Source organism: Schistocerca cancellata, chromosome 1, assembly GCF_023864275.1.
Source record: "Schistocerca cancellata isolate TAMUIC-IGC-003103 chromosome 1, iqSchCanc2.1, whole genome shotgun sequence".
NCBI lineage: Eukaryota > Metazoa > Arthropoda > Insecta > Orthoptera > Acrididae > Schistocerca > Schistocerca cancellata.
Window position 1 is genome coordinate 349,456,111 of NC_064626.1, and position 16,655 is coordinate 349,472,765.

At 39.9% G+C, this 16,655-nt stretch overlaps 1 protein-coding gene across 1 annotated transcript in view; it reads right to left on the reverse strand.

Annotated features, from left to right (window-relative positions):
- LOC126173832 (armadillo repeat-containing protein 3) overlaps positions 1-16,655 on the reverse strand; it is a 60,588-nt gene that overhangs the window by 23,641 nt on the left and 20,292 nt on the right. Inside the window, exon 3 of the mRNA XM_049920988.1 lies at positions 46-184. Coding sequence (XP_049776945.1) covers positions 46-184 — 139 coding nt within the window. The remainder of the gene's footprint in view (positions 1-45; positions 185-16,655) is intronic.

Below are 16,655 nucleotides of genomic sequence, written 5' to 3' on the forward strand. Positions count from 1 at the left end.
GAAATTAAACAAAATTCAGTTTCAGTCTTAAAGTTATATACATACTTTAATTTCAGTGATATGAAGATCATGTGAGTGGTATGTGCATTCTAGTCCTGGATCTTTTCCAGCCATCTGTTTGGCTACAAATGTTGCCAATATTTTAACACGTTGCCTCAGTATTTGATTGACATCTCTGTCTTTCCTGAAACAAATAAGTCATTGTAATTTACAATCTTATCCATTACACAATAGAAGAAATTTTCAAGCTCATACTTTGATTAACTAACTAAATTAATATCTCCCTTTTCATTGCTGTATGCTGAAAGTATTAACTCTGTGATGACATCCACTGTGATACATATCATGTATATTATTGGGACATTCCCTGTTCTCCATGAAGGGACATCATCCACAGTGGTGACCTGCACAATTCACAGTAACCTTGTGCAAGGTAAGTTTCATGCCAATGTGTTTACTACACAGGGACAGTGCAGCACTTCTCACCTGAATCTTGAAGCACCTGTAATGATCAATTGTGCAAGTGAAGTGCTTCAGTACTGTGGTTTGGCTTCCAACTTTAGTGCTGAACAATTGAAAGAAACAAAAGATGTACTGTTGGAGCTCATCACCATTACCATCTTGCAGAAACATCAGGCAATGGCTGGCTGGCATCATTTCCAAATCCTCCAAAACTAAATGAAAAATATCCCTATTCAAGAAAGCAGACAAGAATTTGCTTGAAGTTTTCCTGAGAGACAATCCCCACTCTTTCCAAATTAACAATAAAACTGTAGACCAGATGTGACTTGAATTCAAAGAAATAGTATCAACAGCAATCAAGAGATGTATACTAAATAAATTAACAAATGACAGACCTGATCCTTCTTGGTGCCCAAAAGGGTCAGAGCACTGTTGGAGAAACAATGAAAAATGCATGCCAAATTTAAATGGATTCAAAATCTCCTAGACTGGTGATCTTTCACAGAAGCATGAAATTTAGTGTGGACTTCAATACAAGATGCTCATAATAGTTGCCACAATGAAACTTTGTCTCAAAACCTGGCAGAAAATCCAAAGAGATTCTGGTTGTATGTGAAATATGCTAGCGGCAAGACACAGCCAATGTCTTCTCTGCATGATAGCAGTGAAAGTACTATCAATGACAATGTTGCTAAAGCAGAGTTACTAAACACAGCCTTCCAAAATTCCTTCACTAAAGAAGACATAGTAAATATTCCAGAATTTGAATTGAGAACAGCTGCCAACATGAGTAACTTAGAAGTAGATGTCCTCAGAGTAGTGAAGCAATTTAAATCACTTAACCCTCCTTTACACACACCGCAGACTGTGAGTCCGCAGTTTTATCTTTCCACCAACAATCACTTATAAATTCAAGATTTCCATTAGTGACTTTTTATACCTTCCCCTCCTTCCATAGCGAATTATTGGCAACAATTGAAGTTAGTCATTATTGTCAGAAGCAGCAGTCTCGTGAGGTGCGGCGGAGTGTCAGTCCGCGTGTGTGCATTCGTGTGGTGTGGTTCTATCATCAGTTCTTTTACAATGTATTGCAGGTAAGGAGGTTTCTTCCTTTATAATATTACAAAACATACACAGTTACGTTTAGAAACTTTTCTATTTATTTATTATCCAAACTGTCATACAATTATGAGCCTTTCCATTGACCAACACTGATTAGTGAAATAAGTTATACACTTTTTTTCAGAAGAACGGTGGATGACGATCAGGTTTTGCAGTGGTTCTACAAAGAGCTTGGTAATGAAGAATGTAGTGATCTGGAGTCAATATTCGAAAGCGATCACTATACAGATAGTGAACAGTTGCTGGACGAAAGTGATTCTATCGAAATATTTGACTTGTATTTTGGGAAAGAAGGTATGCAATGGAGTCATCGACCTCTAATCCAAAACAGAAGAGTAAGAAGACCTCAAAATAATATTGTCAAGCATTTACTGGGAGTCATAGGCAAAGCAAAAAATGCCAAGCATCCAACTGATTGTTTACAACTTTTCTTCACAGATGACACTTTAGAAGAAATTGTTCACTGCACTAATAATTACATTGCTACCATCCGTTCTAAATATTCCAGAGAAAGAGATGCTGCAGACACTAACATTACAGAAATCAAAGCTTGTTTAGGACTCCTTTTCTTGGCGGGAGTGCTATGAACATCACACACAAATTTACTAGATCTTTGGGCTGCATATGGTACTGGAGTGGAGTAGTTCAGACTTTCAATGAGCATAAACCATTTTCGTTTCTTGCTGACATGTCTGAGATTTGATGACATCAGAAACAGAGGTCATCTGAAGGAAACAGACTAATTAGTTGCTGTCCAATTCTTGATAGATCAGTTCAATGAAAACTGCAAGAAACATTATAGTTTATCAGAACTAATTACAGTAGATGAAATGCTGGATGCATTCAGGGGCAGATGTGGGTTTATACAATACATTCCATCAAAACCAGCAAAATATGGTATAAAAATTTTTGCACTTACAGATGCAAGAATGTTCTATACCAGCCATTTAGAAATATACTGTGGAAAGCAAGTGGATGGGCCTTACCTCTGTGATAACACACCTCATGCTATTGTCAAAAGAATGGTGAAATGCATATCCAAATCTGGCAGAAATGTAACATGTGATAATTGGTTCACATGAATTCCACTCGACTTGTAGGAAAATGACAAGCTCACAATGGTTGGAACAATTCGAAAAATAAACGTGAAATTCCTTCATTTACGACAGTAGCAAAAGATCGTCCTGTGGAATCCAGCATTTTTGCATTTAGGAAGAATATGAAACTGGTTTCATATAAACCTAAGAAAGACAAGGTTGTTCTGGTACTGTCTACTTTACATGATGATGACACTATTGACAGTGATTCGGAAACGTGCAAGCCGGAAATAATAACATTTTACAGCGAGACTAAATCTGGTGTGGATAAAGTTGATGAGATGAAATGTACATACTCTGTGACAAGAATTACCAGAAGATGGCCATTTATAATTTTTTCCTCTCTTCTAAATAGTGCTGGAATCAATGGATACATAATTTACAAGAGCAATTTGGATTCAACAATTCCCAGAAAAGACTATCTAAAAGTTCTTGCCAAAGAACTGTTACATGATTATAGGACAATGAAGGTCAATCATCTAAGTGGACCAGTGAACATCAAGAATCGTATCAAGGAAATTTTGGGATTACCAACAGCTGAAGCTCTTCCTAGACTTCCACAAACAACAGCTCGAGGAAGATGCAACTTCTTTGATAGGAAAAAAAACCAGACCGACGAGATTTTCCTGCAATGTGTGCAATAAATTTGTATGCCTGGAACATGTCGGTGCATATCTGTGCAGTGAGTGCAGTGAAAATGGCAACCACCACGAGTGATTTACTTGAATTGTCAGTGAGGCTGTAAACTATAGTTTTCTGAAAAAGTTTCTGAACTAATTTACTTAAGATAAGTGTTGGTTAAAATTCATTTGGAAAAACAGTGAAAAAACAGGATGAACTTAAATTTCAGCGAGTACAATAAATGTTCTTATTGGTTTACGGGTAAATTACGAGTTAAAATATTTTATGCACACTACTGATGCTGAAATACATTGTGTTTGTGAATTCATTGTTTTATTTATGTTATCCAGACTCGAATATATTATATTTGCCAACTGTAATGTCAGAATTGTTCATGAAAATGGTATGCAATGCGGACTATCAGTCCATGCGCGTGTAGTGGAGGTAAAAAAATCATGCGTGTAGCGTAGGGTTAAAGAAAGCAAGTCTTTCATTCCAGACTGTATACCAATTAGGTTCCTTTCAGAGTGTGCTGATGCAATAGCTCCATCCTTAACAATCATATACGACCACTCGCTTGATGAAAGATCTGTGTCCAAAGACTGGAAAGTTACACAAGTTACACCAATATTCAAGAAAGGTAGTCGAAGTAATCCACTAAATTATAGGCTCATATCATTAATGTCATTATGCAACAAGATTTTGGAATATATGTAGTGTTTGAACATAATGAATTATCTCAAAGAGAATGGGCTATTGACATTGATTCAGAAATCATCATTTTGTAAAATACAACTAGTTCTTTACTCACACACAGTGCTGAGTGCTACTGACAAGAGAATTCAAGTTGATTCTGTATTTATATCTTTCCAGAAGGCTGTTAACACTGTACCTCACAAGCAACTTGTAATGAAATTGTATACTTATTGAATATTGCCTCAGTTATGTGACTGGATTCATGATTTCCTGTCAGAGAGGTCACAGTTTATAGTAATTGATGAAGTCATAGAGTAAAATTTCTGGCACCCCTAAGGTAGTGTTACAGGACCTCAGCTGTTCCTTATCTATATAAATGATTTAGGAGACAATCTGAGAAGCCGTATTAGATTTTTTGCAGATGATGCTGTCATTTATCATCTGTTAAAGCCATCAGAAGATCAAAACAAATTGCAAAATGATTCTGAAAAATACCTATATGGTGAGAAAATTGAAAATTAACCCTAAATAATGAAAAGTGTGAGGTCACCCATATGCGAGCTAAAAGGAATCCATTGAACTTCATTTACACAATAAATCAACCAAATCTAAAGGCCAAAATTCAACTGAATACCTATGAATTACAATTACAAACAACTTAAATTGGAAAGACAACATCAGAACACTTAGAAGATGCAACAGATCTGCTAAAGAGACTGCCTACACTACACTCGTTCATCCTCTTTTAGAGTACCGCCACATGGTGTGGAATCCTTACTGGATAGGATTAATGGAGTACATTGAGAAAGTTTAAACAAGAGCAGCATGTTTTGTATTATTGAGAAATAAGGGAGAGAGTGTCACTGAAATGATGCCAGATTTGGGGTGGACATAATTAAAACAAAGGATTTTCTCACTGCGACGGGATCTTCTCTTCCCACAAAATTTCACTTACCAACTTTCTCCTCCAAATGCAAAAATATTTTGTTGATGCCAACCTGCACATGGAGAAATAATCATCATAATAAAAGAAGGGAAATCAGAGCTCACACAAAAAGATGTATGTGTTCGTTTTTTCCACTTGTTGTTTGAGAGTGCAATAATAGTGAATTTTTGTGAAGGTGGTTCATTGAACCCTCTGCCAGGTACTTAAGTGTGATTTGCAGAGTATCAGTGTAGATGAATGTACAAGTAGATGCACTGCAGTGATGTGGCCATCTGAGTCTGAGGGAACCAGCCATGCGAACTGGACACCGTCCCGCCGCCGCACCATGGGCCTGCGGCTGCGTACCGGCTGAACCAATGTCGCCCGCCGCCAATGCATCCGCTGCCACTCGAGGGTCCAGTAGCTGCCCGCCCGCCCACATCTGTAATGGCCACCGACAATAATGTCGACTGCCACACCACCATGCTGCCGCCACTGCCAACACGTTGCACTGACTCAAGCTTCACGTAAGTTGCAGTATCACTTCAAACTTTAACATCACAAGCCATCCACCACTGTATTAGGTTATTTTGTGACCTCTCTTTTTGTAACATTCATTTCTGGGTTACTAGCACCCACTGATTTTGTAAGTATGCCAATGGGAACTAAGCAATGTAATGGGATACTCCCAAAGAGGTAGCTGCCTCGCAAGACCTGCTCGAAGCTATCAATATTAGAATGAACCAATTGTTCATCCAAAATCGAGAGTTAATCAAGCAAAACGGCGTCTTGAAACAGACACAGGAAGCTAGTGTGTGAACTTCTGTAACTGTGGCTAGCTCCACACTTGTAAGAAATGTACAACTTGTGACAGCTAATACTAATTCTGTCACTAATACAGCTGCCACAATCTCAGCTAACATGGCAACTGTAAGTAATTTTCCTGCGGCTTCTTTCATTTCCACCTTTTCTGGAAAGTCCCATGAAAATGTGGTTATGTTCATACAGAATATTCATGATGCAGGTCACACTTGTGCCTGGCTGGATGATCTATTGGTCAACGTAGCCAGATTGAACTTGACAGGAAAAGCAAGAATGTTTATAGAGACAGTGGATGAATTGCGTGATATGCAAGACTTTGAAGTTTTAGCCCACGGATTAACTACACGGTATTCTGACACCAGAGGTACCGGATATTACTGAGATCAATTATCTTCTCTTAGGCAGAAGCCTAATGAGGATTTTGAGCTTTTGCAGATCGTCTACAAGCCGTATCTTGTACCTACATGCTCGATGAAAACGCCAGAAAGAATAGGATTTTGCACTTGGAAGCAGAAGCTCGAGCTATTGATGTGTTTGTTTGTGATATTGACCCCTGAAATGGTGGAGAAGTTAAAGTGGACTCCCCTGCCTCTCTGTTTGAAGCTGTTCATTTGGCAATAGTATGCAAAGATGTATTGCACTTCTGTGCTGCTGCACCACGTCCACCGTATCCATTACCAGTATTTGCAAAGGAAGCATTTTGTCAGTGTTGTGGGAGATCCAACCACATGGCCATGCACTGTCACACACCATTCTGCACTAATTGCCAGACTATAGGCCAGCTCAGTAATGGTTGTCCAACAGCCACCGCCACAACGTGTGGTCGAATCAGGATCACGAGTGGAGGGCAGGCTCCGCCACCCGCCCGTGCTTCCGACTAGAATAATACACCCAGTGAGGATTGGAGAGAATAAAGAGGTGGAACATGTTAGCGTAAGTGGCATACTTGGGAACAAATTAGTTAGGATTTTAATTGATACTGGTGCACAAGTTAGTGTGATATTTGTAGATAAAAATGGTTGAAGGGTGCTGCAGCCAACCTGATTTCATATTAGTGGCCTTGGAGAAGAAATAATTGTCCCTGCAGATTCGTGTGTGGTGAATCTGCAAATAGATGAGAATAAATACAGTCAGGAGATGGAAGTAGTGAGGCTAAAGAAATGCGATTTTGACATCATATTATGGAAAGACTTGTTGCACCATTATCAGGGGATAGTGAATTATTGAATGTGAACTGCACAGTTTGGTGAAGCAATTCATCATTTCAGCAGTGCACCAACCCATCAGATGCAAGGAAGCTGTGAAAGGTGCTGTTCATAGTCTCCCATGAAACTGCAGATGTGGGCGATAAAAATCACCAACCCTGTAAGGATAAGAGGCAGAAGTGGAAAAATTCTTTGGATAGACGTCAAGAATCAGAAGCAGCCAAAGACAGACATTCTGGTGGATCTGCTCACCCAGAATGATGTGTTAGATCATTGATCTGTGCATATTAAGAGAAGTGTTTGCTGACTTGAATGAAAACATAAAGGTTTTACAATACTGGTGAGTATAGATAACTTTGGTGTGAAAGATGTTGTAATATCGAAAGGTACTATTGTAGCTAGTGGACAGGAGATTTTGGAAGAAGTAGGAGGAGCCAGGATTCAATGAACTAAGGATGAGAAGGGTGAGTGGAGTAAGAATTTTCCGGTTAGAGAAGTGCTTATGTAGTGTCACCATTATGGAATCAGTTGACAGAGAAGTTAAGTCATTTAAGCATTTAGGAGAAAAAGATGTTACAGCCAGTATTAGAGGAGTTTTCTTGGTTGTTTGAAGAGAGGCAGTTTCTACCGGCCACTGATTTGGTTCAGCATGAAATTCCAACCGGTGAAGCTCGGCTGATCACGCAAAAGTCATATTGTATACTGTATCATTTGCAATCAGTAGTCGAAGATACAATTCAGCAGCAGCTGGCAGCAGGAATCATTCAGCCCTCCTCAAGCTCATGGGCATCTCCCATGGTCGTCGTGCTGAAGAGGACAGTAAATGGTGAGAAAGCCTATTGTCTATGTGTCGATATGATGGCAGTGGACTGAGTAACTACTCCAGACACATACCCCCTACCGCTTAGTGACGAAACCTTAGATGGACTAGGCAACTGTAAGTTTTTCACCACCATTGATTTGCGCTCTGGATATCATCAGATCTCTGTGGCACCCCAGGATTGCCATAAAACTGCTTTTGTTGTACCTACAGGACTATATGAATTTGCAAGAATGCCATTTGGTTTGAGGAATGCACCAGCCACTTTTCAAAGATTTGCAGATTTGTTGTTGTATGGACTGAAACCCACAACATGGTTAGTATATTTAGACAATATTATCATTTTTTCCAAGACAATAAAGGAACATGCAGAGAGACTGAGGGATGTATTGGAAATGCTGAAAAGAGCTCACCTGAGTGTGAAACTGGAGAACTGTGCCTTTGCCCAATCATAGGTGCAATATTTCGGACATATAATAAGTGAGGTAGGTGTCAAACTGGATCCCCGTTTGGCCACAGCAGTGAAGGACTTTCCAACACCAACAGATATCAAAGAACTACAGTCATTTTTAGGCCTTGCAAATTATTACAGACGTTTTGTGAACAACTATGCTACCATTGTTAAGCCCCTGGCTAAGCTATTGAACAAAGGAGTTAGTTTCACCCGGACCAAGGAATGTGATGAGACAATGCAACAAATTCAACATGTTTTGACTAGAGCCCCTGTACTAGCCCACCCAGATTTTGAAAAACCATTTATTCTGTCAGTAGATGCCTTGGATTATGCCATAGGAGCCATTTTGTCACAAGAAATTGATAGAGAAGAGTGAAAAATTGGTTATGCATCTCAACAGCTTAACAAAGCAGAAATTGGATTACAGTACAACTGAGAAGGAACTTTCAGCGTTCATGTTTGGTGTAACCTACTTTTGATGCTATTTGTATGGGAGGAAGTTTACTGTCATTATGGATCACACCGCATTACAGTGGATGTTGAGCCTGGAAGATCCTAGTAGCAGGTTAACTCGTTGGGCTTTAAAATTGAGCGAATTTGAATATGAGGTAAAATATTAACCGGGCAAGTTGCTTCAAAATTCCAATGCATTAAGCCAGAAAGTTAGAGTGATTGTTACCAATGATGTTTCTATTGAAGAATTGAGGGAAGTACAGCAAAGAGATGTTGAATGTCAGAAGTGTGAGACTTTGCCTGAATTTTCTGTCAAAGATGGGATTTTGTATCAAAAAACCCCACTGAGTAAACGAGTAGTAATTCTGAAAGAATTACATCCGTCCGAGGATAATAGCACAATGTCATGATAGCCTGCAAGCGTGTCATAATGGTCTTCACACCACCGCCTGTTATTTCTGGGAAGGCAGATGGTGAGATGTACAAAAGTATATAAAAAATTGCTTGCCCTGCGTTGGGAGGTCATTGCCGCGTCGAACAAAGGTACCTTCGCAACAGGTGCCAGAAGCCACTTGTCCCTGGGCCTTAGTAGCTGTAGATATTGTTGGCCCTTTCCCTTTTTAGTCCACAGAATAACAGGTATATATTGTCAATAATATATCATTTTTCCAGATTCTTAATTCTCATCCACATACCACATATGTCAGCAGAAACTGTAGCTCGAGCATTTGTCACTCACCTAGTGTTGCCAATGGAAGTCCTGAAGCTGTACTTACAAATCAAAGCACAAATTTTATGTCAGCATTATTTACAGAAGTCTGTCGATTGTTACGAATCAAAAAGCGGAGAACGACATTGTTTCACCCTAAATCGAATGGACACTTAGAGCAAGTCCACTGCACCGTTACTGGCATGCTTTCTTACTATGTCAACAAAAATCACTCAGACTGGGACGGGCATGTCCAATACGTCATGTCAGCATATAATATCCATGTCCATGAAGCCACAGGATACTCCCCTTATGAAGTGGTACATGGCCGACCTATGAGTACGCTTTTTTGAGCTTGACAAACTGCCCCCAGTAATTAAATCCAATGACGTGAAAGGTTTGGCACAAAATTTAAAAGCCATCTGGATGAAGGTAAACAGGAACAACGCAAAAGCTATGGCTCAGCAGTTAAAAAGGAATAATCAGAAAGCAGAAATGCCTGAGTACAAGGTAGGAGACTTAGTGATGTTGCGTAACCCAGTAGTAAAGAAGGGAAGGACGAAGAAGTTTACTCCTACATATGAAGGACCATACCATATCATGTGGTTTACTTCACTGGTAAATGCAGAAATTCAGTTAGTAGAACACACAGTGATTATTCATTTCGACAGGTTACAGTTGTATAAGGATTCCGAGCCACCTCCACTTGACAGCAAAGCAGATCTGGTTACACCAGTAGCCCCAGCCAGGAAGGCAAGAAGGAAAGTAGTACAACCACCTAGAGTGCAACCTAGGTATGCTCTAAGGTCAAAACATCCCTATGGGTTATGGTCCAGGGACTAGGTCCAGCATGCCATGTATTCAATTTGAAAAGTCTTTAGTGAAGTAAGAGAATTAATTGATGGGAAACCGCCATCATTGCTATGTATTCATTTAAGTTGTGCATTTCATTTGTAAGTACTCATAAGTGTTGGCAACCATCTGTAATAGAATTTAGGATGTCATATGTTAATGGAAGGGATTGGAGTTTTAGTAATCACTCTGTCTTACATCATTACGTCTTCAGTAATGTTGTCGTAGCGCTAGAGAACTGTAAACACAAACACTCATTAGTAATTGAATTAAGAGGAAAAGTTGTCCTTGTCAATGGAACACACAGAGTTAAGAATCAATTAATTTTTTATATGTCAAATGGAATGACACTTCACCTGTTGATTTAGTGAACAATGAGCAGAAAGAGCTGTTAAAGCTTTACCAAGAAAACATGTTAGTAACACGTATTTGTAACTGCCATTAGCAAAGAATCAGTGACAACATGCTGCCCTCTACCTACCATTTGAAATTTACTACACTACATGTATGTTTAGGCTAAACGTTCACACACCGATAATAACACTGTTACAAGGGAATGAACAATTCGAACACCGGGCTAGAGAGACAGTAGTTTCGGTTAACAAGAATACATTCGTCTAAGCTAAACAGCCAATATGTTACTTTGAAAGTAAAAGGAGCTCTCCCTAAGTGCTATTTTATTGCTTTCTTAATATGCCACTGGAGAAACAACAAGGTAAATTTTCATGATACTATGTGTTTCTGTATACCAAATGTGCAATGGAATGTTATTTCCTGTACACAAATGCACACTCAGCAATCAAAATATATCACCAAATACCCTTCAGCTTGGTGTATGAACAATGGTAACTTTCTGCCAAAGAGGAAATACCAAATGAAAAGAGAAAGTCGTGTGGTTAATGCCAGGCAAGACTGCTGCCCACAGTTTGTTTACAAATCGCAAGCCTCGCCCCTCCCTGCCATCTGGTGACGCGACAACCCGACAACCCTCCCTGCCCTCCCTCCTCCCCAGAGGCCTCTCCACCAAGTGAGCGGCCATTAGAGTTTCAGCCCCCCCCCCCCCCCTCCCACTGACACGCTGCCTTGTGACGTGTACCCAGCTCCCACCTCTACCACTGGTGCAAGAGCAGCATCTGCAACTCTCCCAACCACCCCATCTTAACTGATCGGACCAACCTCTCGTCTTCCTCCTGCACAGAAACACTCCAGCCCCCACCCCATCACTCCCCCTCTTCCTCCCCGTGGATCACACATCTCTGTCACGTAAATCAAGCTCCCATGTTATGCTTTCGTACATTCATACGGCTGCAGCATAACCAGCAAATCCAAGAAGATAGTTATGAAAATAAATCCACCAGCCTAATATTGCCCTACAGATTGCACTAGTTTTACCCAGGGATAGAAATCTATTCATGTCATCTGTTTAAATTCTCACTGCCTAATCCACCAAGATAGGACACGTTGGGATCTCAGATTGGTCTTCAACTACATTGTATTGCCACCCTTGCGGTTAATGAACAGATCTATATGGTGTCAAGGTATGATATTTATTCTGTAAGTGACCACTGTGTGGGAAACAGGTCAGCCAAAAGGATTGAGTTTGAAATGCCGTCGTAAAATAAATTAGAGTACAAACCGAGTTAATACCAATCCAGAATAACAGTTCTAACTGAATACCCCATTGTCAATCTCAGAAGTTATTAGCCCCGAGTTTCAATTAAACGATATTTGAGAGAGATAAGCCATCATCACAACTCATATAGAAGTGTAAAAATTTGTAAATTACATACATTTTAGAAGAACAGAGTATCTAAGTGAATAAAGGAATCATGATAGTTCCACAAACTTTAATGATTGAGTTATCTGAGTCCCTTGAAAAGAAGACCCTTCATGAATAACTGTAGTGAACAACATAAGCTAAGTCTGGGAGAAATTTAATGACTGCCAAGAGGAACTTGACTCGGCACACAGGAAGGAAGGCTGCCCAGCCCCCACATACAAAGGCCCTATTCTACTCTCCACCACCGTCCTTCCCCCCGTCAGGATCAGGCACAGCCATCTGTTTTGTATCCAGCCCCAGGAAAAAGAAATAACTGCTGAGAAAGTCCACATATCTGCACCCCTGAAGCATCCAAGCTGTGTCGCCTAGTGCAGTATACGACTTAAGCAAAAGCAAGAAGTACCCGAAACATTTACACCTTATATGTAACCATTTTTACCTTTGCTAATTCTACTACTACTGAAATTAATTTTTAATCTGTTGCCACAGTATCACTGAGAGCATTTTATGTATGTACCAACTGGGAGTTGTAAAGAAGGGAAAGATAAAAGCCCGAATTGAACACCATGCAAGTAACCTTCAACAGAGTAATAATCAGAGTAAAATATAGAACTACCATATACTTCAGCTTGGAAAGAGACAGCTCCTACTAGCATCGAACCCATGACCTGCAAAGAGTTACTTGAGAAGTCATCTATGCCTCTATCTGTGACATTAGGTATATGAGTTTCATTGACCATTACCTTTAGTACTATAAAATAATCACTGAACCCCCCTTTCGCAGAGAATTATTCTAGAGTTATTTAGTGCTCGACACACTGCCAGTAGAACAGATCCTGTGGTCATGGCTACCAGCACTATCCTCACACCAGTTGGAGCTGGTCATATCTGTAATGTCAGTACTCTGCAATCGTACGAACGCGTCACTTGCTGCATCTCTAGTGCTGCAAGTAACACTGATTCTCAACACGGAACTCGTAACCACTATATGATGAATATTTTAAATAACTTTACACACATTTTCAACACTAAGGGAATTACCTTCCTTCCTATACACTCTACACATGGCTAATGGACCCTAATTTTATTAAAAAACCAAAACGCCGACAGGTAAGTTTTGTCGACGTCATTGAGAGGCAACCAGTATCGTCAAACCAGCATTAATGAGAATTAGAAAGCAGGTAGGTGAGAGAGTTAATAAAAGGAACAACAACAATAACTCAGCACAATTGGTTAGGAGGCTTCCAACACCCACATTACATAGTTACAGGACAAGGAGTACAAAATAATGCAGGAAATATCATACAAAATGTTTAATAACATCAAGGAAGGTAATGGCAATTATTGATCTAAAGACTAAAGGAGACATGAAACAAACCTTAAACTGAAATCTTGCTAGAGGGAATAATAACATGATACTGTACTATTACACTGCATTACTCATAACATTGGCGCAACTTAACGACAGCACACCTGTAGGTAGACATACCAAAGACATGTCAATCAATATGGAGATACAAACAAGAGCATAACAAGGATAACAGAGAATACTTAAACTTATTTTGCTACGAAAGGTAACTGGAGAATAAGTGGTTCAAATGGCTCTGAGCACTATGGGACTTAACATCTATGGTCATCAGTCCCCTATAACTTAGAACTACTTAAACCTAACTAACCTAAGGACAGCACACAACACCCAGCCATCACAAGGTAGAGAAAATCCCTGACCCTGCCGGGAATCGAACCCGGGAACCCGGGCGTGGGAAGCGAGAACGCTACCGCACGACCACAAGATGTGGGCGGAGAATAAGTGAGTTTTGTGTAAGGGAGATGGCATTTTGTACTTTCACTTGTATTGCAGTTTTGCCACTGCTTGTGTCACTGCCATGGGTTGCCAGTTACTTATGTCTATGTACTATTTTAATTATTCATTTTGTCTATGTTTTATTATCAATTATTTAGAGAGTTTTTCTAGAGTTTTGCCAGCACCAGTAATTTAGTATTTGTGCCTATAAACCTAGTGTCTCCACATGTTAACTTGTTGCCAGAGTAAGTTCTCGAGTATCACCCATTATTTAAGTGTTGACTAATAATGTTCTAGGTAAGAAGCTATTTTGGAAGGGTAACTTAAGATTTATTCATGCTTTATTTCATTTGTGTCTGAATGCTTATTTGGAGGGACATGCCACATGCCTTCCCACTGTACATAATGTAAACGGAGTGACTAACTCCCAAAGGGCAGGAGACTGGCCATATGTCTTGTCTGTTAGGCAAACCAGAGAACAATACCCACAAGGGCACACACCTTGGGTGACATCACCAGCAATCACGTGGATCCCTAGCTGTCTATGTCATTCCTTAACTTTCCAATTTTGTGGCATAGCCTGTCTTACCCACTTTCATCTCTTAACTTTCAACAGAACAATACCCACAAGGGCATGCAACTTGCGTGACATGACCTGTAATCACGGGATCCCTAGCTCTCTATGTCATTCCTTAACTTTTCAATTGCACGGCATAATCTGTGCCACCCACCTTCATCTTTTAACTTTCCATGAAATAACGTCTTTTAGAGTTTATTATCCGGGTGTATTCTATCAAAAGATTATTCAGTCCATGTGGACTAATGCAGCTAGACTTCAATCTTTCATGTTGAAGAAGGATCCAGGAGTACAGTGTTCCATCCCCTCTGACAATAGCTGTTCGAGCACTATCAGACATGAACAGTGTCTTGCCCACAGCTTAACTGTCAGTAAGCGGAAATCTCAGTTCAAAACCTGTGCTTTCTTTGACATTGTTCTTCCATTGTATTTTCCAAAGGATCACTGACTACTGAAGCAGTAGTATTTAACTGTATGATGTGTCTCAGGACACTGTGATGTACCCAAGGATAGATGTGAGTTTTAAGCAACTAGCTGGGTCTGATGAGACCAGCACCAAGGAGTTATAGAGATGGCGAATTTAGTTGCAAAATGGTGAGAGGATGAAGATGGTAAATTTGGTCTCACAGCAAAGTTTTCCTTTGCGTGAGATGTGAAGTTTTAAGAAGAAGTACGTAGCAGCTATCTTGGAATCACGGTATTGTCGTATACACGGTCAAGTAGGCGATCAGAAACTACTCTCAACTTAGTCTTTTCTAACTCAATCCCTTACACTTTCTGTTTCCACTGTGGAAGTTTCTAGATTCTCACCAAGTTTTGTCTTTCTCTTCTCATTCTCAACAATGTTAACATTTAACGGAACAATTTTTGTGTCCGAGAACAGGAACCTGAACCTAGCAGATGAACTTATCTATTCAATGGGTGTATGAACCTATAATTACATGCCTTATAATTATTGTTTTGTTGGTCATCATTGAATAAACCATATTGATTGTGCTCATCTGTCATTCTTATTCAGGAACATGATATCTATTTTGTGACATTTATATTTGTCACTTCTCACTCTGAATCACATAAATACGTTCACTGGGTGCAAGAGCACAAAAACATGTGGAGTTTCTGTTCTCCAAGTAATTGAGAGTTCAAAGTACAATCAGCACAGTAAACAGCATCAGTATGCTTTATTTCCCTCTCATTCTTAGACCCATTGCTTACTTCCTGTGTAGCGCAGTGATGTAGCGTGAGAAGCGGCCTTGAAGTCATCTGCCACGTGTTGCTCTGACGTAGCTGTCATGCTGACCCTGAAGTCATCTGCCAAGTGCCGCTCTGATGTAGGTGCTGCACTGGCCCCCACCCGCATTACTAGTGCTACCATGATATTAACACTTCGTTGCTATGAACATAATTTCCAGTCACAGACATATGAGATAGAAATCTCAAACAGCAGAATTCTAGCAAACAGTTCTTATTGAGATGTTATCACGCCACTTATAATATTCCATGACAGCATGCCTTACTCCGCCAGTATTCACACCCATTTACCTATGTTTTTTCTACCTGAAAGTTCATTCGTGATTCCTTTGTCAACTGGATTACCTGCTTTATCTAATATATCAAATGATAATCTTTTAATGTCAATCGATGGCCTCTTAAAACATGAGAAACGACAAATTTCTTACGATTGCCTGTTAGCACACTTAAGTGAATGGCAGACAGCAACTTAACTACATACAACCATTATACCCAGTGCCACGGTAATGCCGGTCACTGCTATTCTTATTATTGTACTGATATGGATCTTGTATAAAAAGGGGTTTTGCAAACAGTTATGACCATCCCAGCCAATATTCCCAGAACCACAGCCCCATGGCAAATATCGCCCATGATTTTAAAGAGAAAACCTATCAAGGCATGTGCCCTCCTTTAGTTTTAAGAGTTGAACTGTGTTACTTACAAATGTGAAAATGTGTGCAGCATAGTGAAATGCTCCCCCAGTGTTAACCCCCTTTTTTAAATGTGTGTGAAATGTCTGAACATCCCCTCATGCTGCACTGCGCTGAGTTCCAGTGAACAGACCTGGCCACTGCCATGCCCCCTTCCAGCCAGCAGCTTGTGTGCTGCCCACTGATGACAACACAATGCACCACATCGCACCGCTCAGTCCTGCATGTAATTTTAGTGGTGATACATTTACTTATTTAGAAAACAAAGACACTTGACGTGTATGCCTGATTCACATTATTACTTTCTAAGATG